The following is a 25,096-nucleotide window of genomic DNA, read 5'->3' on the forward strand; positions in this document are numbered from 1 at the left end:
TATAGGACAGTTCTACTCTGTCCTTTAGGGTCACTATAAGTTAGAATTGACTCAAGGGGAAGTGGCCTTTTTCGGGTTATATCTAAGAAGTTTAGAAGAGCCTTGCAGTAATTGCTATGTGCATACCCTTATTGGTGAGCACGTAGGTTGTACCCGCGATTATGTTGAGTACTTCAAACATTAATTTACTTGATTCTCAAAATAACCCTGTGGAGGAGCGCCCATTTTGGAGATGAAGAAACTGAAGTTTTGAGAGATTAAGTGATTAAATCCCTGGGATCAAGACCTAAATCCAAAAACTACACTTTCAGTAACACGGTTTGCCATAGGAAAGGAAGGCAGCTTCCTTCAAAACATCCCAGACCAAGAAGGCCACGACCCTAGGGGGCTCCCATTGCCCGGCTCGGGTGGGAAAGATCTGACTCCAACCCCAGACCCCAGATCCCTGCTCCAGGCCAGGCACAGGGGAGGGGCGATCAGCTCGATCCCAAATCGCAGAACTGTGCCGCCTTTCATAATCCCCAGCCTTCTGCAGAGAGGTGGCAACTCCGCGGCCCAGTCCAGTACACAGGGTTATTTCGGTTGCAGTCCCTCACAAACGCCAGGGGATCAGAACCTGAGTCGGCCCGCAAGCACCAAGGGCCCGCCTCGCTCGCCCCGCCCTGCCGCTCCCGCCGCCGTAGGCCTTGCCCTTCCCCCACGTCGAACCGCCTGGTAGGTCCGCGTAGCCTCTCCAGCTCCGGAGCCTAGGACCACCCGGTCGCCGCAACAGTAGCCCCGCCTCCTTCCTTGCGTCGCGAGCGCCGAACGCCTCGAACGCAGCCAATGGGTGGTGCGGCGGCAGCACCGCGGGAGGTTCGATTGACTGGGCCTGGCGGGCCGGGCTGTCCCGGCGGCTGTTAACGCGCGCTTCGGAAAGAGGAAGGTTAAGCGGGAGGTGCTTCACCTTGAAGACATCTCTGCCTCTCTTTTCATCGCTTCCTGCGATCTCCTCGTAATCCCGGGCCTTTTGCCCACCTGGACTCCTGCTCGACCGCCCTCAGTCCGGGCCTGGGATTCGCACTCCAGACCTGGGAACCCCGGCTTCCCGGCTTCCCCGGACGCTGGCGCCTCGCCCTGCCCAGGCCTCAGACTTTCAGCCCCACCTCTCTCTCACCTGGCCTGGGGTTATCTTTCCCCCTCCCACTACCCCCTCTTTGCAGTCTGACCTGGGACCACTATCCCCACTCTGCCCGTTCTAGGATTCCACCTGCCTCCATCCCATCCAGACTTCTACTTATCTCTGCTTGGGACCCTTCCTCTTTTGCCTGCTCTCCCACCATCTGCTAACTGAAGACTGATAATCGCTCAGTTTGACCCAAACCCCAGCCCTTGGCTGGATTTGCGCTCCCTCCCCGTCCATGCCCCACGGTTTAATGAGCCCATGCTTTCAATAAAATAGCAGCCCTTGTTTTACCGGGCTCTGGTCCTGCATTCTCAGCTGCCGGGTGCCTTTGAGCTTTGGCTGATGGTACTTGACATTTCATGCTCCTGGGCCCAGGATGGTAAGTGTGGATCAGTGGGACTGGGGGTAGGTAGCCCTGTGCCTGGGTCTAATGGGCCCAAGCTGCAGGATCCCTGCAGGTGCTCAATTTCTATTCTTTCCTTTCAGAGGAGGAGCTTAGCTCCCAGCCAGCTGGCTAAGAGAAAACCTGGAGGCAAATCCTCTGATGATGAAGACTGGCAGCCGGGGGCTGTGGTGAGTACTCTGCCTTTATGGAAGGTGGTGATGCAGGGATGTTTGGGCAGAAAGGAAGCCAGACTTGGTTTCTGGGGTAACATGGGATGAACCTGGCCACTTCTTGAAGCCTTTTTTTTAATATATTCAGTAAACTTTTAATGAGTACTTACCACGTGACAGGCATTGAACAAGATAATAAAATCTTCGTTCTCAGGGTACTCACAAGAAGGTAATATAGTCTCAGTTGTTGGGAGAGGGTATCCCAAAGCAAAAGAGCAGATTGGGTTGGGCCCTTTAATTACCTTGAGAAAAAAGGCCCCCCAACAGCAGCTAGCAGCCTGCTCTTTTTCTCTTTGCCCCCTGCCGAGTGTCACAGAACAGTAGTATGTTCTGGGCCTACCTTAGGGTCCTGAACTCACTTGGCCCATAGACTTGAGAGACGTTGTCCCTCCCACACTAGCTCATACTCAAGTACAGTATGTTCTACTTTGGACTGGGCCCTGTGCCTTGGAAGCTTGCTGAGGTTGGCTATGGGTAGGACCTATGTAAAACAAAATAAATAGGACAATACAGCGTGTCTTTGAGAAAGAGCAGTTCAGTGAGCAAGGGCTTGGCCACTGGAGCTTTCCTAGAGGAAAGGATCAACTAAAGAAGGACTAGAAGGGACTTTTGGGCAGTGAGTAAAAGCATGTAGAGCAAGGAGAATACCTCCCCCCTCACCCCCCCACCCATGTGTTTCAGGTGTGCCTTATAGAATCGTTAGCGGTTCATACACCTTGGCAAGCTGATGCAAGTGGGTTCTTGCCTCATGGTTTGGAGGGGCTTGGTTTGTAGTCGCACTGCTTGTGTGAAGGTGCCTCTTCTATTTGTGAGGGAGGCACACTGACTACCCCTTGCCAGGTACATGGGTCTCAGACTTGAACTTGGGGTAGCATTCTGTGCACCTTAGTCATGAATGGTGCTGTTTGCTCCTGAAAATGTTTTTGGTGCTAGTGCGCTCACTGCCATGGCGTGGACTGACTGGGAAGTGGCCTCACTGGTGTGGGAGTTGGGGGCAGCTGTACTTTTGTCCCTACCTTGGGAGACTGAAGGAGGGAGGCAAACAGTTACACAATCATTCCTTTGGGCTTTTGGAGTGAAGATTTGATGGCAGCATGGCTCCATGCTATTGGTAGACTTGTTCTTCACAGGCCTACTTCATTCACTCTCCAATGTCCAGTTCCTCAGTTTATACAAGTTATTTAACCTTGTTAAGCTTCAGTTTTCTCACCTGTTAAATAAAGATGATTAAAAGTAAACCTATATTCTAGAGTTCTTGTGGAGATGATACAAGATAATGCATGTGAAGAGCTTAGCACAGTGTCTGGCACTTAATAAGCACTTTGAATGTTAGTTGCTATTATGGTGATCTATGTAGTCTTCTAGATTTAAACTTTCCCAATTCTGTCTCCTAGACTCCTAAGAAACGGAAATCCAGCAGTGAGACCCAGAGCCAGGCGTGTTTCCTATCGCCTTTTCGGAAACCTTTGACTCAGCTAACTAATCGACCACCCTGTCTGGATAGCAGTCAACATGTAAGTCAGAACAGCAACCAGCCTGGGCGTGTGTGTGCCCAGTTGTTTAGCCTGGTTAGTCTGCTGCCCTTGTAGCCTTCCTCACTGCTCTATAGAGAGACCTTGGTGGGGGCTTTGGGTCTGCCCACAGCTGTTGGGCCTGGGAGAAACATCCTTCCTTGGAAATATGTGCCTGACTTGGAGTCTCCCCTTGTTTATAGCCACATGGGCAGCAAATCCGAGGTGGCTCAGGCTTCGGCTGAGGACAGGTAGGGTAGAGGAGAAAAGGCCACAGGGTTTGTTGGAACTGGGATCATCATGCTAGCTCAGTCTCTAACTCTGCGTATGGCTTTAAGGAGGACCTGAGTCCTATAGTTTTCCTGTGATATCTCTAGTAAAGTCACAGTGAATCATCTCCATGGTATTAATTCTCATGATCTGTGCATTGTTGGCTCTGTGCATTATCTCACTTAATTCTGATTTTTTAAGATGAAGGAACTGAGTCTCAGAGAGCCTAAGTAATTTGCCTCAAGTTACAGAGTAGTCAGTGGGTGGAGCAGATCTGCCTAACTCCAAAACTTTTTCCACCAAGCGTTCTGAGGGAGGATTTGAAGGAAAAATGGGACTATGTTGATGGGAATATGTAATGGAGATTAGTCATTTGTGCATTCAGCAATCATTTAAGAACATTTTAGTACAATATTTGAAAAATACAGGAGAATATATGTAACATGTAAGTTACAAAACACAAAATAAAGCAAATATCTGTGAACCCATTATTCAGGACTAGAACGTTGTCAAAGCCATATGTGTTCCTCCTTTTTTCCATTCCCATTGTGGTAACCACTATCCTGGATTGTGTTCATCATTTCCTTGCCTTTTTTTTTTGATAGTTTTACTATATGTTTGTAGTTCAGTAAGTAGTACATGGTTTGTGTTTGAGATTTAAAAAATGGTGTTAAAATGGTATATAGTCCTTTGTAACTGTTTTCACTCAATGTTTATAGGATTCATTCAAGTTGTTTTATGTAACTGACATAAGTGCAGGTTTGGTAGGAGTACAGGACGGGGGGCCTGACAGTCTGGAGATGGGGAAGACCTGAATCAGAAAGGCATGCTGATTAAGTCCTGAAGGATATGAAGGGTTAGCCAGGTGAAGGGAGTAGGAAATATTCTAGATAGAGAAAACAGCCTCTGTGAAAGCCTGGGAGCAAGACAGTGGACGTGCCCTTAAAAAGGTTTAGTATGGCTGGACCAGCTGAGGGTGTTGGGGAGTTGGGAGATGGTGATGAAAGGTGAAGGTCGGGGAGGTATACACAGAGGCCAGGAGTGGAGAGTCTCGAAAGTCATGCTAAAGAGTTCAAACTTTATTTAAGGATACTGAAGAGCTTTTAAAGTGTTTTAAGTGGGGGTGAGGGCTGCAGTAGTGTTGAAAATCCACTGGAAGAGTGGAAACTAGAAGTAGGGAGGCCGGTTAAAAGGCTATTGCCGTTGGATGGGCAAGAGCGGTCAGTGGCCTGGACTTGGCTGTTTGGGGAGTGGGGCTGGGCAGAGTGGGTAGATCTGAGAGATACTTAAGGCTCCCGAGTGGAACGACTTTGGATTGACTGCTTGTGGGGAGGAGAGGGGATACTTGACGAGGAAGTTGAGGTTTCAGGCTTAGGCAAGGCTGATAGGTGATGGTGCCATTCGCTGAGATACGGGGCACAGAGGACGAACGGGATTCGGTGGAAGAGAGGTGAGCAGCCACGGTGCCTAGGGCCCAGGATGCTTTTAGGGAGCCATGAAAATATTTTAATTTCTTTTAAAATCAGAAGAAAAAAAGTAAGTACATAATAATGACTCCAGCCTGGATTTATATATATATATATATATATATATTTTGTTGTTGTTGAGAGTATACACAACAGAACGTATACCAGTTCAACAGTTTCTACATGTGCAGTTCAGTGACATTGATCACGTTCAAGTTGTTCAACCGTTCTCACCCTCCTTTTCTGAGTCTTTCCTCTGCCATTAACATAAACTCATTGCCTCCTAAGTTTCCTATCTAATCTTTCACGTTGCTGTTGTCAATTTGATCCCATATAGATAGATCTTAAAAGAGCACAATAATGCTCGAGGCAGACATTCTTTCCTAGCTAAGCTAAACTACTGGTTTTAAGTTAAAACTTCCAACTGGAAAGACTTTGGATTGATTGCGTGTGGGTTTGTTTTTAACTTAAAACTATTTGATTTTAAGACTTCAGGGGTATTTTTGGTTTAAGGTTCAAAGATTATCTCAGGACAATAGTTTTGGGGGTATATTTGTCTTTATACCAATATAGTCATAGAAAATAATTTTTAATAATTCTTCATAGAGGAGGAGGCCCAAAAGACAAAAGTGCCTAGAACTTACAAAAGTCATCCTGTGGCCCTGGAGATGAGGACTTTAGCTACAGACAGGATGAATTTAAGGTGCCTGTAGGATATTCAGGATTGGAGACAATTGTAAATGTGGGTGTGGAGCTTAGGAGTGAGGTATGGACTAAAAATAGATTTGGGGGTCATTAACCTAGAGGTTTTTAACCTAGAGGTGGACTATCTGGGTGGTACAAATGGTTAATGTTCTTGGCTGCTAACTGAAAGGTTGCTGGTTGGAGTCTACCCAGAGGCACCTCAGAAGAAAGGCCTGGTAATCTTCCAAAAATCAGCCATTGACAACCCTACAGAACACTGCTGTAGTCTGACACATGGGGTTGCTATGAGTTGGAATTAACTCCAAGGCAACTGGTGGTTTAGCTTAGAGATGGTATTTGACACCTTGGAAGTTTTGGAGTGTCAGGGTGAATGAATATGCAGAGTCAGAAGAGCTGAGGGCTGCTAACCAAGAAGTCGGCAGTCTGAATCTGCCAGAGGCTCCTTGGAAACTATGGGGCAGCTCTACTCTGTCTTATAGGGTCGCTATGTGTTGGAATCGACTCAACGGCAGTGGGTTTCGTTTTTTTTTTTTTTTAAGAAAGGAATGAGAGCATGGTCTCTTCCCTGCTTCTGCCACTGAGTATTACCAGACCCCATCCGGGAAGGTGGGCCATTCCACATCTCGGAGGCCATGCTCCTCACATGTTTTGACTGGAGGTCTTCATATTCCCTGCAGAAACTGTGGCTCCTGAGTTCTATTCAAAGCCTTGCTTTTTAAATTTTAATTGATTTTAGTTAAAAAAGCTAAAATCTAGCCTCTTATACCAGTAATCTTGAAAATGATAGTTTTAGAATTGAAAGCAGAATTGATGCCAGATTAGAAAGGAAATTAGAGTCCATCTCTTTCTTTTTCTTCCCCCATGACTTACGGGTAGCTTTTTGCTAGCATCCTTCATATATATGAGATCCTCATTATCATTTCAGCTCATACTTATAATAATGCTAATTAAAAACTCAAAAGATTTTATTCAGCTCCAAAGAAATGTACAAATAAATGGTTTGGGCTTTTCCTTAACCCTGCCTTTGTTGCCTTATTTAGTGTGATAATGAAGCTTGGTTCTTCACATTCCTTTTCTATCTTCCAACAGATCACAAGATATATTCATTATGTTTCCCTATTTAAAATATATTGAGTTTCTAGAAATTTGTGGTTATCTGTATGTGTGAAGACATGGGACAGAATACAAAAGTAAAAAATTCAGGGTAAGATGGGCTTGCTTTTTTTTCCTATTAAACTACCTTTTTGCTAGAAGGGAGTTTTTTTTTTTTTTCATTACTGCTTTTTCCACTAATGTATTCCCATTAAAATTACCTTAAGGGTTTCTACTCTTGATTTCTCCTTGGTCTCTTGGGTTCTAGCTTTGCTTTTTTTTTTTTTTTTTAATAATTTTTATTGTGCTTTAAGTGAAAGTTTACAAATCAAGTCAGACTGTCACATATAAGCTTGTATACACCTTACTCCATACTCCACTTACTCTCCCCCTAATGAGTCAGCCTGCTCCCTCCTTCTAGTCTCTCCTTTCATGACAATTTTGCCAGTTTCTAACCCTCTCTACCCTCCTATCTCCCCTCCAGACAGGAGATGCCAACACAGTCTCAAGTGTCCACCTGATACAAGTAGCTCACTCTTCGTCAGCATCTCTCTCCAACCCATTGTCCAGTCCCTTCCATGTCTGATGAGTTGTCTTCGGGAATGGTTCCTATCCTGGGCCAACAGGAGGTTTGGGGACCATGACCGCTGGGATTCCTCTAGTCTCAGTCAGACCATTAAGTCTGGCCTTTTTATGAGAATTTGGGGTCTGCATCCCACTGATCTCCTGCTCCCTCAGGGGTTCTCTGTTGTGTACCCTGTCAGGGCAGTCATCGGTTGTGGCCAGGCACCATCTAGTTCTTCTGGTCTCAGGATGATGTAAGTCTCTGGTTCCTGTGGCCCTTTCTGTCTCTTGGGCTCATAGTTATCGTGTGACCTTGGTGTTCTTCATTCTCCTTTGATCCAGGTGGGTTGAGACCAATTGATGCATCTTAGATGGCTGCTTGTTAGCATTTAAGACCCCAGATGCCACATTTCAAAGTGGGATGCAGAATGTTTTCATAATAGAATGATTTTGCCAATTGACTTAGAAGTCCCCTTATAGCTTTGCTTTTTTTGAGGCTCACAGGCTATCGTAATTCCCCAAAGGGCTCAGCTGTGTATGGAGCAGAACTTTCAGTGAGAATTATCAGTTAGCTCAGGAACTGGTGCTATGGACTTCCCTGCCTCTTCCTCTGCTCCCACAGCCCAGTCAGTGCTGATTCCAGGGCTGTCACAGAGGCTTCCTGCAGGTCCTGAGGTAGAGGCCAAACACCACATACCAGGGCCACCCTTCTCCAGGACCTGCATGTGTCTCTTCCTGTTACTCTTGTTCTACTTGCTCTTTCTTGGTGATGGGCTTGCCTTCGCTCTCATGTCCCCTCTCTCGTGTTGTTTCCTCTCTTATGCCTTCCCATGGCAGGAAGGTGCTGGTTCAGGCTGATCTGCTGGGCTACGCTCAATTAGGTCGGGTAAGGAGGCCATATTGCCCACCGGTCACAATGGACCCTGGAATCAGGAAAGACCTGCACTGTCATGTCTTATGAGACATGGGAAAGTGACTTAACCATTCTGAGCCTCAGTTTGCTTATCTGTAAAATGGGGAGGCCAATAATATATGGACCTCTTAGGCTGTTGAAGAACCAAAACCCACTGCCGTCGAGTCGATTCTGACTCATAGCAACCCTATAGGACATAGTAGAACTGCCCCATAGGGTTTCCAAGGAGTGGCTGGTGGATTCAAACTGCTGACTTTTTGGTTAGCAGCCATAGCACTTAACTACTATGCCTCCAGGGTTTCCATAGAACTGTTAGTGTGCATTAAATGGTAACATGAATGCAAGGGGCTTAGCACTATGTCTGGTATACATTGTTAGCCATCATTATCGTTGTCATTGTCTCTGTTATTATTTTACTATTACCACTACTTCCGTTATTCCTACTACTGTTACCCTTTGAAGGGCTGTTTAGTTCTCAAGGAGGCTGGAATAAGTTTTAGATGCCATAGGGGGAATTGATGTGACAAAAAAAAGATTGTGGGATATGCTTGGGAAGATGTAGCCTGGTAGGACAGTGGTTGGACCCAGATGTTAGAGCTCCCTGTTAATATTGGGGTTGGATAAGTTTTGTGGTGTTTGCTCCTCAAGGCGTTGCACCCTGGGAAAAAGCCAGGTGTTCTCACTGGAACGGTCTTTCATGAGCGAATAAGTTCTGAGCCTTATGGTTGACTGAGTTTAAACACTCACCAGTGACACTGTGCTGTCACTGGATGTTTGCAAAATCTTACATCAAACTCAAAGATGAAAGCTGTTGAACAAAACTGGTATAAAGCACAATCTCCTTATGTTTTAGATTCATCTGGGTGATACAAAGTGAACATACATTGCTCTGACTGTGTTTTGATCCTTAAATAGGCAGTTCAGACTGCGTTTGTAAAAATACTGTCACATAACATCTTCGGCGAGTCCTGAATCCATTTCTCCTTTTTCTTTTAAGGAAGCGTTTATTCGAAGCATTTTGTCGAAACCTTTCAAAGTCCCCATTCCAAATTATCAAGGTAAAATCAAGACTTTTCTATTTTTTGGGCCAGCCATGTGTGAATGTCCTTAGCTTAAAACTGAAGATACCAGCCCAGCAGTGGTTGTGAATGGGGTGACTCTCCTGAGGCCTGCATGAAGGCTGTTTGATAGCCTCAGCAAGGGTTTCCAACACTAACTGCCCCTCATCTTGCGGGGAAACTCCCTGGAGGCCAAGGTGGCCGATGGGCCTGGGCTTCATTTAGAGTCTAAGTGAGTTCAGTAGCATCTCCTTTATGAGGTAGACTGGGTGGGAGGCTTGTATTCTGCAAAGGTTTTCTGTGTCCTACGCAAGGTATAACATTTTCCTAAAACTGGGACTGAGGGGAAGAAGGTCAGCTCTCAAGATCTCTCAGACTTGGAAGGTCCCTTTAGAGTTTCAGACTTTCCCAGGATTGATGTGAATTGAGATGAACAAGACCCGACACTTCAGAAGTTTGCAGTTGAATGGGAGAAATAAAATAGGAAAAAGCTCTGATCTGAGGCAGACTGGGATAATGGTCAGGTGTTGTTGTTGTTAGGTGTTGTCGAGTTGGTTCTGACTCACAGCGACTCTATGCACAACAGAACAAAACACTGCCCAGTCCTGCGCCATCCTTACAATCGTTGTTATGCTTGAGCACATTATTGCAGCCACTGTGTCAGTCTACCTCGTTGAGGGTCTTCCTCTTTTCCACTCACCCTGTACTCTGCCAAGCATGATGTCCTCCCCCAGGGACTGATCCCTCCTGATAATATGTCCAAAGTATGTAAGACACAGTCTTGCCATTCTTGCCTCTAAGGAGCATTCTGGCCGTACTTCTTCCAAGACAGATTTGTTCGTTCTTTTGGCAGTCCATGGTATATTCAATATTCTTGGCCAACACCACACACAATTCAAAGGCGTCAACTCTTCTTCGGTCTTCGTTATTCATTGTCCAGGTTTCACATGCAAATGGTCAGGTAGAGATGCACAAACTGGGTTTGGAGAGGTTCTTGGAGAGAGAGGGTCTTATGGGAGCCCAGGAAGTGCTGTATGAAGGAGAGGCTTTGAGCTGGGCCTGCTGGAGCTCCTCAATAGAGGCTCAGCTGACAGATTTTTCGTTTCTAGGTCCTCTGGGCTCTCGGGCATTGGGCCTCAAAAGGACTGGGGTCCGCCGGGCCCTCCATGACCCTCTGGAAGAAGGTGCCCTGGTTCTGTATGAGCCTCCTCTTCTGAGTGCCCATGACCAGCTGAAGCTTGACAAGTATGTACATTGGTTATTTCTTGAGCAGCTCTAGTCTTTTATATGTACACATAGCTGGGAGGGAGGAGGGCATTTTGGTATGATTTCTCCTTGAGATTGGCATATTTTCAGAGTGCCGTCAGGACTATTGCACCATTCAGAGAGTGGGTAGTTGGGGAAGGAGAGTGCCTGGAGAAGAGCATGCGGTCATGTCCAGTTAGTAAGGGTTTTTTTTACCACTTCTGTTGCTGCCTTCCTGCCATGCTCACTCAGGGGAGCAGGAGGGGCTGAGGTGATCACATAGGAAACCCATCCCTGCTAACTTTCTAACTCCTGGAGCGGGAATTTTCTATGGTTTGTCTATTAGGCCAAGAAGGTCTTCTCTAGAAGGTAGCTGCCTCTATTGCCTCTGGATCAGCAGGACACAACTTCCTGAGGGCATGCCCTTGCCCGTGTCTGAGCTCCATGTTTTCTTTGCTGTAATTTTTCAGGGAAAAACTCCCTGTCCATGTGGTCGTTGATCCTATTCTCAGTAAGGTCTTACGGCCTCATCAGAGAGAGGTAAATGGGGTTGGAGGAAGGAGGTATGGGCTGGGGGCTGAGTCTGGAAGACTTTTATCCCTGGAGTTGTGATGGTGTGGGTGACAAGGTGGGCTAAGTGCTATTATTCCCCAGGGAGTGAAGTTCCTGTGGGAGTGCGTCACCAGTCGGCGCATCCCTGGCAGCTATGGCTGCATCATGGCTGACGAGATGGGCCTGGGCAAGACTCTGCAGTGCATTACGTTGATGTGGACGCTTTTGCGCCAGAGTCCAGAGTGCAAGCCAGAAATTGACAAGGCGGTGGTGGTGTCACCCTCCAGTCTGGTGAAGAACTGGTACAATGAAGTTGGGAAATGGCTTGGAGGGAGGATCCAACCTCTGGCCATCGATGGAGGCTCTAAGGACGAGATAGACCAAAAGCTGGGTATGGAGCCTTAACAGACAGATATGGCTGAACTCTTCTAGCCAGCATGCTGATTTCCTTCTTATGTGTATGCTCACTTATGACAGAGTTGAGGGTGGTACAAGGGTGGAAGAGAAGAGAATTCCCATTGAAAATAGTTGGTTATTTCCAGTTTAAAGAACTGTCGAACTGTTTTCTCCTTTAAGATATTCTAACAGTTGAGCACTGAGCTTTTGACTAATTCCTTGGGAATATGCATTTTTATGTTCCCTTGTTACCCTTCTTATTGTAGAAAGATTCATGAACCAGCGTGGAGCCAGAGTGCCTTCTCCCATCCTCATCATTTCCTATGAGACATTCCGTCTTCATGTTGGAGTCCTCCAGAAAGGGAGCGTTGGTCTGGTCATCTGTGATGAGGTACTTAACTCTCAGCAGTTTGGGTTGTAGGAGAAAACCTGTCAAAGTGTCCTCATTGAGCACTCCATTCAAGAGCTATGCTAGTCACTGGCGAGTGCTAGGACAGGATGATTCCTTGGAAGACACAATTGAAAGGGAGAGCCCATGGTACAGTCTACCATGAGAGGGAGCTCAGAACTCCCAGGAGGATGAAGTTCTGTGGGCTGATTGGTTTTGCTCTTTCAGACAATGTTCCTAGACCAAAGAAGGACCTTAAAAAATGGGAGGGATCTGTATGCATGGAGGGACATGGCACAGTGTTTAGGGGAGCAGGTTCTAGAGTTAGACCAAAAAAACCAAACCCGTTGACGTCAAGTCAGTTCCGACTCATAGTGACCCTATAGGACAGAGTAGAACTGCCCTGTAGAGTTTTTCCAAGGAGTGCCTGGTGGATTGGAACTGCAGACCTTTTGGTTAGCAGCTGTAGCTCTTAACCACTATGCCACCATAGGGAGACCTATATTTAAATCCTGGCTCTGTCACTTACAGTTGTGTGACCTGGACAAATGACTTAACCATCTGAGCCTCTATATCTGCATCAGTAAAATGGAGTAATAATATCTGTCTTATAGAGGATTGTCGTGAGGATAAAATGAGGTGATTGAGGGAAAGCTTTTATCACAGTGCCTGGTATATTTTAGGAGCTTGGTAAATGTCAGCTCTGGTTTTGATTATAGGCTAGGGTGACATGTTCCCATGTGAACAGAAGCACAGAGATAGGAAAGCCTGGTGTGGACAGTCCATACACCTTGTAGTAGTCTGCGTTTTCTCACTGTCCTGTTTTATGAACTGACTCTCTTCTCTGCATAAGGGTCCAGGCTGCCTTTTGCCACGCTGCAGCCCCCTGGCCCTCCTTTCTACTAGTTTACCTTTTATTTGTCAGCTCTCTCAGTTGTCAGAGACCTGGGGAAGCCAAAGTCCTGAAAGATAGTCAGCCTACTCCAGGAGAAGAGAGTTTCTCCTATTCAGACCCTGGAAAAGGAAGGTGCCATCCAAGGCTTTCATGTTCCCAACACTCATAATGGCTTCCTCCCAGCTGACCCTCTCCTGTGGGATACACTGTTCTTCGTAATAACTCTCGTGTACAAAATCCTTGATCCTCACAGCAATCTGAGGTAGGCAGGGAAAATCAGACAACTTTGGGTCAGCTTTGGCTTTGCCACTTACAAGCATGAATTTGAGCAGATCTATCAATATAATCTTGGGTAACTCTTCACCTTTCTGAGCCTCAGTTTCTTTACTGTAAAATGGGTATTATAATTTCCACTCATTTAATTGTCATTTGGATTATAGAAAAGAATATAGTTAAAGTACTTAATGCAGTACCTGGCACATTAAAAGGGTTCAATAAATAGTAGCAGCTATTTTTATGTTCAGACTGCCATAGGAGCATAGAAGTAAGAGACCAACAGCCTGAGGTCACTGAGGAAGGCTTTGCATAGGAGGTGACATTTGAGGAATTTGTCTCTGGAAGGGCATTTTAGGCAGATGAGTAGCAAAGGCAAAGAGACATAAGGAAATCCTGTGTTAGGAGTGGTGAGGAGTTAAGGCTTCCTGGAGCATCAGAGTATGACAAGTGGTGGAGAGTGTTAAGAGAAGTTAGTGGGGTTTTGAATGCCAGGCTAAGGAGCTTGGACTTGGTCCTATAGAAAGAAGAATCAGGAGAGGGTCTCTGTTTAATTGCATTATGAAAGGCTGACCAGAGGGAACAAGGCTGATTAGTTTGTTCATTCTTTGACTGGTGCTTTGAGTTTTGGGCACCTAGCCCAGTGTGGGCTGAGTGGGGGCTGGGTATAGAGAAGGCACATGCTTGATCTTGCCATACAGCCATGGGGAAAGAGGGAAGGTAGTAAGGTCCTCTTAAATTTTCTTGGAAAAGGCTAGAGAGAGAGAAATAAAGTTGTGTGTGGGGATCAGGCAGGGAGAATTGAGATTGGGGAAGAAATGCAAGGGAGACATAAGGAGGCTCTTTAGATATACATGCTGTGTGGGTTCTGGTAGAAAGAGAAGCTTTGGCTAAGTCCCTTTTGCACTGACAGCCTAGACAAGGCCTGGAGGCTAATACAGAAAGCATCCTGTTCAGAAGGCTCTGGGTTGGTTGAGCCAATGGGGAAGAAGGACACCCTGCAGGCAAGGGTCTGTAACATGGCCTCATGATCTCTGAAGAGGATAGGGAGGCTGCTAAGGCTCTAGAGGTAAGGTATGGGAGGGAAGACATGAAATCCTTGCTTTATGGGTTTAGTACTAGCCTGGAAACTTGAGGTCTCTCCCTTGAGTCTGACATTTCTCTCCAAGCAACTCTGTCTTGCCGCTCCCTGCCTGTTTTCCTGAAGCTTTGGGACCTGTAATGTTTGACTCCCCTTTTCCTGTCTACTCAAGATCTTGCTGCCATCTGGGGATACCACACTGTGCCCAGGCCTAAGTGAGAACTGATTCCCTTGCAGGGACACAGGCTCAAGAACTCTGAGAATCAGACTTACCAGGCATTGGACAGCTTGAACACCAGCCGGCGAGTGCTTATATCCGGAACCCCCATCCAGAATGATCTGCTTGAGTATTTCAGCTTGGTACATTTTGTTAATTCAGGCATCCTGGGTAAGAATCCAGCCTTGTCTGCCGTATTGGAGAGGAGCCTACCTTAGCCTTGGGAGTATAACTCCAGCTGAGGAGAGAAGACTAGTTATGTGTGGATCACTAGGCATTCTTACAGGAAGGCTTTTCTTGCTGTGGAGTAGCAATGCCATTGGGAACCTTGGCTCTGTTGAGCAACACAGCAAGGCCCACTTTGGCCATTTTTCCACTGTGGAGATGTCAGATGTTATGCAAGGCCTAGTGTCAACTATGAACAGGTATTGGAACTATGACTCCAACATTTTTGGTCCTCATATCCTAGCTATCTTACAAGAGTTTTGGCTTCAGTGAAGACTGTCTTGGGCAGTTCTTGCACATAGATATTTGTGGAAGGGTTTGCTAATGGCACCCTAACTTGCAAGGACAATCACTTGAGGCAGAGAACTTGCTGAGTGGCAGAATTATCACAAGGTGAACACATTCATGTAACTACCACCAGATCAGTTACGGCCGCCATCTCAGAAGTCCCCCTCCTAATCACTATTCTCTCCTTTCTCCCCAGAACGAAACCCTCTCTTGACGCTGTAGATTGGTTTTGCCTGTTTTTGAACTTTATATAAATGGAATTATACAGCATATATTCCTTTGCATCTGGTTTCTTTTGTTCAATGCTATGTTTATGAAATTCATCCATGTTATTGTGTGTAGCATTAGTTTGTTTTTATTGCTGAACACCATTTCATTTTATGAATATACCAGAATTTATTCTATCATTAATAGACAGTTGTTTCTAGGTTTTTATTCTTTCAAATGATGCTGGTATAAACATTTTCTTACATGTCTGTACATGATAGTGTGCACTCTGTTGAGTATATGCCCAAGAGTGGAATTGCTGGGTCATATGTCATGTATGTGTTCAGCTCTAGTGCATACTGTTGAACAGTTTTCTAAAGTGGCTGTACCAGCAGTATATGAGAATTCCAGTGTCTCTACATCAGGAGTGTGGTAGGAATCAAGATTCATTTTCTTCCATATGGATATCCAGTTACGAGTGCCATTTATTTTAAAGACTGTCCTTTCCCTACTACTTTGTAGTGCCACTTTTTTCGTAAATCAAACATCCATGTGTAGCTCTATTTCTAGATTCTATTCTGTCCCATTGGTCTATTAGTCCACCTGTCCTTTTCTGCCTTCATTACCGTAGCTTAATAAGTCTTGATATTTGCCATGGATTGAATTATGCCCCCCCCCAACCAAAGTATCAGTTTGGCTGGGCCATGATTTCCAGTATTGTGTGGTTGTCCTGCATTTTGTGATTGTAATTTTATGTTAAAGAGGATTAGGGTGAGATTGTTAACACCCTTACAGAGGTCACGTTCCTGATCCAATGTAAAGTGAGTTTCCCTGGGGTGTGGCCTGTACCAGTTTTATCTTACAAGAGATGAAAGGGAAGCAAGCTGAGAGTTGCGGACCTCAAACCACCAAGAAAGCAGTGCTGGGAGCAGAGCCCATCCTTTGGACCCGAGGTCCCTGCAGATAGTCTGGGGGGAAGATTGTTGAGAATGCAGACAGAGAGAGAAAGCCTCCCCCTGGAGCTGACGCCCTGAATTTGGACTTTTAGCCTACTTTACTGTGAGGAAATAAATTTCTTTGTTAAAGCCATCTACTTGTGGTATTTCTGTTACAGTAGCACTAGATGACTAAGATAATATTTATTAGTGTGAGTCTTCCAGCTTTATTCTTATCCTTTTATATTGTCCTGGTTGTTCCTGGCCCTTTATATTTTAGCTTCATTTGATAATATTGTATGGTTTTCTGTAAAGAAGTATATCTTTGGTTAGATTTATTTCCAGTTTTTTGATGTAATTATATGGTATCTTTCTAAATTTTTATTATTTATGATTGATTGTTGTTGGTAGATAGAAATTCAATTCATTTTTGTGTATTGACTGGACCTGGGCTGATAATCTTTGTATCTGGCAACTGTGCCAAATTCAGTGTTGGTTTGAATAGTTTCTATAGATTGTTTTGGATTTTTCTACGTATATAATCATGTCATCTGCAAATAATGACAGTTTAGATCTTCCATTCTAATTCTTATACTTTTCAGTTCTTTTTCTTGCTTTATACGCTGGTTAGAACTTATATTACAGTGCTGAATAGAAGTAGTGACAGTGGACATCTCATTCCCAATCTGCAGCAAAGAGGAAAACCTTCCGTATTTAACCACTAAATAAAATGTTTGCTTTATTTTTTTAATAGATATTTAACAGATTAAGGATGTTTCCATCTATTTCATTATTAGTTTCCTAGGAGTTTTAAAAACTTTTTTTTTTTTTTAAATCATGAATGGGTGTTGAATTTTATTAAAATTTTTTTTGGAAGCATATCATGAGCATATGATTTCTTCCCTTATTGTATTAATGTGGGGGTTATATTAATTGATTTTCAAACATTGAGTTAATCTTGCATTCCTCAAGTAAATCCAGCCTGGTGTGATAACATTATCATTTTTAGATACTACTGAGTTTGGTTTGCTAATATTTTGTTTAGGATTTTTACAACTATGTTTATGAGAGAGATTGGCCTGAAATTTTCCTTCCTTGTAATGTACTTGTCAGGTTTTGGTATCACGGTTATGCTAGCCTCAAAAAAAGGTTGGGAAGCGTTCCCACTTTATCTTTTCATTAGAAGGGTTTGTGTAATATTGGTGTTATTTCTTAAATATTTTTATGAATTCACCAGTGAAGCAGTCTGAGCCTGGAGTTTTCTTTGTGGAAAAGTTTTTAATTATGGATTCAATTTCTTTATTCGATAGAGGATTATTCAGATTGGTTATTCTTGTTTCTGTTTTGGCAAATTTTTTGTTTTTCTAATAATTTGCCCAATTCATTTTAAAATTTATCAGAGTTATCTTTTCATTGTCTTAGAATTTGTAGTTTGACTTTATTTTTTTCATTCCTGATATTGGTTATCTGTGTCTTCTTTTCCCCCCGCCCCCAAGTCTTCATAGGGGTTTATGAATTTTATTAGTGTTTTCAGAGTACCAGCTTTTGGCTCTGTTGACTCTATTTAACATTTTGAGATGGATACTTGGAAAGACTTCTAAGCATGGCTTTAGCTGCATTCCACAAAGGTTGACATGTGTGCAGAAATCTCCCACTATGATTGTGGATGTCTATTTTTTACTTCTGGTTTTTGCTTTATCTACTGGTGCAGTGGTTAAGTGCTCAGCTGCTAACTGGAAAATCTGTGGTTCAAATCCACCAGCCTCTCTGTGGGAGAAAAGTGTGGCAGTCTGCTTCTCTAAATTATAGCCTTAGAAGCCCTATGGGGCAGTTGTACTCTGTCCTATAGGGTCACTGTGAGTCTGAGTGAGGGTTTTTTGTTGCTGTTAGGACAAATTTAGAATTGTTATATCTTATTAGTGGATTGACCCTTTTGTCTTTATGAAATGTCCCTCTTTATCTCTAGTAATGTTTCTTGCCTTAAAGTCTACTTTGTTTGATATTCATTTAGCTATACCATCTTTTGTTAGTACTTCAGTGGTATATATTTTTATATTTTATCTTTAACCTTTCTGTATGTTTATGTTTGACATGTGTCTCTTATAAATAGCATATGGGTTTTTAAAAAAGAATTCAGTCTGACAATCTTTGTTTCTTAATTGGACTATTTAAAAAACAAAACCAAAAAACCCAAGTCTACTTATATTTAATATAATTAATAATTTAGTCAGGGTTTAATCTATCATCTCACTTTTGGCCCTTCAAGTCTCCAATGTTTTTGGTAGTTCTCTGAACCTTCAAACAGAAATTGCTTATATTTTGTTCAGCTTTGTTGTTCTCGGCAGGAAGGTTGTAACAAGCTAGTCTGCCATTGCTGGCAGTGGGAAAATCATCCTTCCCCCCATTCTTTAATGCTTTCATTTTTCCCTTTCTCTCCTGTGCTCAGGGACTGCCCATGAATTCAAGAAGCATTTTGAGTTGCCAATTTTGAAGGGTCGAGATGCAGCTGCCAGTGAGGCAGACAGGCATCTAGGAGAAGAGCGACTGCGGGAGCTCATCAGCATTGTAAATAGGTAATGGTAGGGTGAGTGGTGGACAGAACAGCACCCCTCCTCTGATACCCACAACTGAGGTCATCAGAATTGCCTCCCAAGCCATGTGAGGCCAGTCCTTTGGGGCCTCAGCCTCTGGGTTGGGATTTTAGGAAGGAAGTACGATCTCTTAACCCCTGACTATGGCCAGCTCCCTACTCACCTCCTGGCCTGGGCCCTGTTCTCCGATTTTGGGCTGCTTCCCAACCTACTGAGAAAGCTCTTCTCTGATGCTGGTGGAGTTTCTGAGCAAAATATCCCTTGGAGCTTCAGAAGCTTCCTGTCTGTCTATCTCAGACCAGACTTCCCTTCTCAGGGCTCATAGCCTTTCTGTGACAGACGGGAGTAGATCTGAAGGATGGGTGTCGCTCCTAGGCTAAGAGGGTTTTTTTTTCATGGGGGCCACATAGCCCAGGAGGAGGTACATCCAGGACTTCTGTTGTAGGTATGCACACTTGCTCCTGCTCTTCCAAGCTGTCTGGCCACCTCTCTCTTCCAATTTTAGATGGTAGGAAGGAGAGTTAGTATGCCTGATCCATGTCTTTCCTGGTCTTCCAGGAGATATGGGCTTAATTTCACTGAGCCTTAGGCCCTGTGGCAGGCATTTGGGCTAATGAAAGCAGAAATTTCCCTAAGGACTTAGTGGTTTGCAGCTTGCTTGCTGGTCAGAGCACTGTGTTCAATGGGAAACCTGGGTCTCAAAGACCAGCCAACCTTTTAGAGGAGAAAGAGTTGTCAGTCTAAGCTAGACTGTTCAGAGGGGTCTCTATTCCTATGACTGACACTCTGATATAGATATCTTTGCCATGGGGCTGATGGGTCTTTGCTACAGGGTTGACATTTGATACTACAAAAGGGTCAGTCTTGGTCCTTTGGATGGTAGCTGTTATTGTAGCAGTTAGCATGGCAGTTTTATAAGCCCCTGGACTTTTTATCTTTTTTTGCCCAGGTGCCTGATCCGGAGGACATCTGATATCCTTTCTAAATATTTGCCTGTGAAGATTGAGCAGGTGGTTTGTTGTAGGTACTGAACTCAATTGAGGGGTGTGGAGTGGGTGAGTAAAGGCTAAGCCCCTGAGGCATGGCTGGGCTCTCAAGGTGTCCTCAGAGACTAGAAGTGTGGTCCAGCCTTTCCTATTTTCCTACCCAGCTGCCTTTTTTCAGGCTGACGCCCCTTCAGATGGAGTTGTACAAGAGGTTTCTGAGACAGGCCAAGCCAGCAGAAGAGTTGTGTGAGGCCAAGATGAGTGTTTCTTCCCTTTCTTCCATCACCTCACTAAAGAAGTTATGCAATCGTAAGTTGTACTCGTACTCCGAGGACATCTGTGAGACTGAGCAAAGGAGGGAAGTCTCCTCTAGATGGCCTAGTTGCTTTTGCTAAAACTTGTTCAGTCTTCAGAAGAGTGACATATAATTCCAACCCTCCCCAAGGCATGAGTCCTGCATTGTGTACTCTGTAAACCAGACCCTTTGCTTTGTAGCTTATTCTCCGTCCATCTTGATGTTTGGGGGGGTGTGTGTGTGTGTGTGCGCGCGCGCACACAGGTGCATATATAGGCATATAAAATATTGGGCAGGAGGAAAAATAACAAACCTTGCTGTCTCTGGTATAGCTCCCCTTCTTGGTGGATGAACATACTAGTGAGCAAGATTGTCCATCATGGTCCGAGATGGTACTAACTGCACACTGCTGGGATTTGAGATTGTGGAAACCAAGCAAGTCTAGTGCTAAGGAAAGCTCTCTAGGTTAGACTTCTAGAGAGGGTTCTAGTGAGCATTGAAGTAGAAACTTTTTTTTTTTTCCCAGATCCAGCTCTGATATATGACAAATGTGTGGAAGAGGAGGATGGCTTTGAGGGTGCCTTGGACATATTCCCTCCTGGTTATAGCTCCAAGGCTCTAGAGCCCCAGCTGTCGGGTGAGCCCTTTCTCATCAGTCTTTGGGCTCTTCTGAGAAGAGGGTGGGAATGGGGTGGGGGTTGTCTCTTTGTGCTAGAGCTCTTCTGTCTCAAGGCAGGATATCAAGAGTAAGAATCCTGGGCCACTGGGAAGGCCCACTAGGGGCTAATGGTTGCTGCTCTCCCCAGGTAAGATGCTGGTCCTTGATTACATTCTGGCCGTGACCCGGAGCCGAAGCAATGACAAAGTAGTGCTGGTGTCCAATTACACCCAGACATTGGACCTCTTTGAGAAACTCTGCCGGGCCCGAAGGTAGGGAGAGCCTAAGCAGGCTGTCAAAGGGGTGTCTCCTCTACTGCCCCCCTAAGATTAGGTGTTCTCATTGGTAGATAATGGACCAAGATGTGGGTGCAGGAAGGACTTCCAAGAAGATGCTTGTACCCTTATTGCTTGATGACTTTAGCTCCATCTCCAAGCAGAACAGCCCCTGATCCTTTAGATACTTCCACAGGGCAGAGTCACAGACTCTAGCTCCCTGTTCCTTCCTTTGGGAGTTTAGGACCTCGGGCTGTACATGAACAGCCTCAGGCATGGTTCAGTCCCTTCAATAGCACTGGCTCCAAGGGGTTCTGCTTCCTTCTTGGGTCTTGATCTTTGGATTCTTCTTTAGGTACTTATACGTCCGCCTGGATGGCACAATGTCTATCAAGAAGCGAGCCAAGGTTGTGGAGCGCTTCAACAGTCTGTCGGTAAATGCACAGTCCCTCTCCCCACACCACCAGTGCTGTAGCAGCAGAATTAAGGATTGATACAGAAGCTATAAGGGGGCTCTGCTTCAGGGTCTCCTTGATTTTTTTGGTAGGTGTGGCTGAGTTGGGCTGGTTGGTGATGGCTGGGCTGGGAACTAACTTTGTCAGGTGTGAAACTGGCCAGTAAGCAGACAAAATATGGTTCTCACGATTAGCCTGAGCATAGGAGTACCAGAGGAATGAGGAAGAAGCGGTGGCTGGACTGAGCAGGCTCCCAGTTAGGCTGCAAGAAATTCTTTTTCCTCTCTTCCCAGAGCCCTGACTTTGTCTTCATGCTGAGCAGCAAAGCTGGGGGCTGTGGCCTCAACCTTATTGGGGCTAACCGGTTGGTCATGTTTGATCCTGACTGGAACCCGGCCAATGATGAACAAGCTATGGCCCGGGTCTGGCGCGATGGTCAAAAGAAGACTTGTTACATCTACCGCCTACTGTCTGTAAGGATGGTGATAGTGGTGAGAGTAGGGGTGGGTCATGGAACAAAACCTTCAGGACCATCTTGGGTGGTTTTTCAGTGCCTCTCTGTGGCCCTTCTGCCTCTAGCAGTAGCCAGACCATGGGCTTAGCCTGGAGCCCTTGATTCTTCCCCCACCCTACTCCTCCAAACTTTTACTATGCCTTCTAGGTATGCGTTCAGTGGTAAACAACCCTACGGGCTCATCCTTTCACAGGGCACCTGCTTTCCCTCATACCTGACTTCTCCTGTGCCACTTGCCTTATAGTCTTCTCCATTCCATGTCCCATGGGGCTAAGAAGTGGTATTTGCACTCTCCAGGTTCTCAGTTACACTTTCAGGCCATTCATCCCCAAGTTTGTCCTTTGAAGCTCATGTTGTCTCACTTGAGGATCCTTTTTTCTACCTTGTTGCAGTCATCTATTTTCCTAATTCATCAATAACTCTGGGTACCAGCTTAGCTATTTTTCCTTCCCCAAATCCTTCTACCATCCTCACTGACTTCAAGGACCATACAGTTATTCAGCACTCTAGCCTTCGTGTTTCCTTGACCTCATCTCTAATGGCTTCCTCAACTAATTACTCTCAAGGCCACACTCTGAAACTTAAAACTTTAATAGCTGTCATTCTACTCTCACCTCCTGTCCTTCTAGCTCTCATGTCTTTATACCCGCTACATCTTCAACCTAATGTCCCTAGAAACTGCCCCTATCCTATCTCCCAATCCATCACCTCTCATCTGGCTTGACTTCCGTTTCTATCCAGCCTGATCCTCACTGTGCATTCTTTCAGCCACTCTTTCCCTAATACCTACTCCATTTGGATCATTCCTGCAGTTGTTAGCTTTTACATAATTTTGCATTTACAGACTGGCACCACCACAAATTCATGTTCTCCAATTTGAGCTGGACCTTATTTCATTTCCTTCAACAACCTCTTTAAGCCTTCACTACTTCCTTCAAGTTTACTACCCAGCTAACTCTGCCCCTCATTCTTGCTGCAGAATATCTTGTCTTTTACTTCACAGAGAAAATGTAGGCTGTCAGGCATGAGTACACTCACCTCTCTTCCATAAATATCGACACCTGCTTTTCCCTTCCCGTCTCAGGATTCCTTTCTTCTCTATTCAAGGCTCGTCCTTTCAGCTCTGCTCTGGATCCCATTCCATCGTTTCCTTTCTTAGTTTGTTACATTATCCTTCTCTTTTATTCCCCTGAAGTCTATAACTGAGTTTAAATAGCTCCCACTTTAAAAACAAAACATTTTTTAATTCTGTTCTACTCTAGCAACCACCTTGGGTTACTTTCCATTCACTGCTAAGTTCTTCCAAAGCCTGAAGATTAACCTCTTTACGTCCCCATTTTCTACTCATCAGACCTTGTCCGTGGCTTCTACCTCCTTCTGCCACTGAAACATCTCTCGAGTGCACAGCTGACTTCTTAATTGCCAGGAGACTCTTAGTTTTGGTTTCCTCTTTGTGTATCTGAAACTGTTGACTCTACTACTCCCTTCTTAAAATTCTCGTCTTTGGAAACTCCATTTCAGTTCTCCTACTTCTGTGATTACATATACTCATTATGTTGATGAGTCTCTAACTAAATTTTTAGCCCAGATCTCTTACCTGACCTCTAGACCCATGTTTCCACCACCTAATATAAATTTCCACTTGGATGTCTTATGAGGACTTTAGATGTGTCATGACTAAACTCCTTCTTCTGAATTCTGTCGTTTAATGGCTCCATTATCTATTCAGCTCAAACATGCGAATCATTTTACTAGACTCTTCTCTGCCTCCTAACAACCAGATTCCTACCATTTACCTTTGATTTTTGCCTTACTGAAATCTCTTCAACCTTCCTCTCCATCTCTGCATTCCCTGCTAAGGCCAAAGTCATCTTTCACATGGATATTGTCACAGCTTCCTAATTCTTTACCTTTGGTCTTATCCTCTCTAACCCATTCTTCACGTACTGTTTCCAGAATGAGCTTTCCCAAAATTCTGGTTTTGCTTTTCACTTGTCCCTTCAACGACAAGCCAAGCTCTTCAGCCTGGCATTCAGAGTTCTCCGTAGTATGGCCCTTGCTGACCTTCCCAGTTCCAGCTGTTATACTCCCACTATCTTTTAGTCCAGCTGAACTCCTTGTAGTCCTCCAAAAGGCCAGACTTGTTCCTTTGTTCCTATGCTAGGAGTGCCTTCCCTTGCAAACTGCCTATTCATTTTTCAAAATTCAGCTGAAAGATAATCTTTACTTTCAAACTTTTCAACATTACTCCACTCTACCATCCCTCCTGTGGGCCCGCGGGTATCCTGTATAGATTTCTATCATTGTACCAATTTGCTTGTATGTCTCTCTCTCCCACTAGTCTTATGAGCTCAAAGATAGGGATCATATTTGATTCTTCTTCGTATCCTAGTATTAGCACAGGGCCTGGTATAGAATAAGTACCCAACTGATATTTGTTGAATGAATGGGAGAGACTTGGGCTTATTGTGGAGGTCTGGTAAAACTGCTGGAGGTGAACCCCAGCTCACCCCGAAGGGGAATTTAGCTAGGGCCTGACAACATCCATCAATATAGAAAATAGCCCAGGAGGCCAGACATGCACAAGCCATGTTCCCAGGAGAGAGACTAGGAAAGTGGGGGTTAGCTGAGCAGAGGTACTGCTAAAAAAAAAAAATTCATTCCCCCCCTTCTCTAGGGTGGCTGTAGTTTCAATCCCTGGGTTTCCCTGCATCCTCTTCATGGGGGTAACTTAGTTCTTCCCTTTCCCTCTGCCCCCTCCCCCAAGGCAGGAACCATTGAGGAGAAGATCTTCCAGCGTCAGAGCCACAAGAAAGCACTGAGTAGCTGTGTGGTAGACGAGGAGCAGGATGTGGAACGCCACTTCTCTCTGGGCGAGCTGAAGGAGTTGTTTACCTTGGATGAGGCTAGCCTCAGTGACACACATGACAGGTAGGTGGAGAGTACCTTTGCTGGCCTTTATCTCTGAGCTCCCTGCAGAGCATGGAGATGGATCTGCAGTGACCACAGCTCTTTCCTCTGCCTCTAGGTTGCACTGCCGCCGCTGTGTCAATAACCGTCAGGTGTGGCCACCACCTGACGGTTCTGACTGCACCTCAGACCTGGCTCAGTGGAACCACAGCAATGATAAGCGGGGGCTCCAAGATGAGGTACTCCAGGCTGCTTGGGATGCTGCCTCCACTGCCATCACCTTCGTCTTCCACCAGCGCTCCCATGAGGAGCAGCGGGGGCTCCCCTGATAACCAACTGTTCTGGGTAGAG

At 45.1% G+C, this 25,096-nt stretch overlaps 1 protein-coding gene across 1 annotated transcript; it reads left to right on the top strand.

Moving 5' to 3' along the window:
- Positions 1-919: 919 nt before the first annotated feature.
- On the top strand, positions 920-25,074 carry RAD54L (RAD54 like). Its single transcript, XM_049879181.1, has 18 exons — positions 920-1,544; positions 1,652-1,738; positions 3,175-3,294; positions 9,299-9,359; positions 10,469-10,604; positions 11,075-11,144; positions 11,259-11,547; positions 11,819-11,943; positions 14,427-14,577; positions 18,508-18,634; positions 19,602-19,676; positions 19,817-19,947; positions 20,460-20,570; positions 20,740-20,863; positions 21,222-21,300; positions 21,615-21,794; positions 24,603-24,766; positions 24,864-25,074. Exons 1-18 carry the CDS (start codon positions 1,542-1,544, stop codon positions 25,072-25,074), a joined length of 2,244 nt encoding a protein of 747 aa, XP_049735138.1. The 5' UTR covers positions 920-1,541.
- The last annotated feature ends 22 nt before the right edge of the window (positions 25,075-25,096 follow it).

Source organism: Elephas maximus, chromosome 3, assembly GCF_024166365.1.
Source record: "Elephas maximus indicus isolate mEleMax1 chromosome 3, mEleMax1 primary haplotype, whole genome shotgun sequence".
Lineage (NCBI taxonomy): Eukaryota > Metazoa > Chordata > Mammalia > Proboscidea > Elephantidae > Elephas > Elephas maximus.

What these genes read in the sequence shown, in the direction of transcription:
- RAD54L (XM_049879181.1), top strand. An exon ending in ACTGGCAGCCGGGGGCTGTG is followed by an intron (nt 1,739 to 3,174) that starts GTGAGTACTCTG and finishes TCTGTCTCCTAG; the next exon opens with ACTCCTAAGAAACGGAAATC. An exon ending in TCTAGAGCCCCAGCTGTCGG is followed by an intron (nt 20,571 to 20,739) that starts GTGAGCCCTTTC and finishes TGCTCTCCCCAG; the next exon opens with GTAAGATGCTGGTCCTTGAT.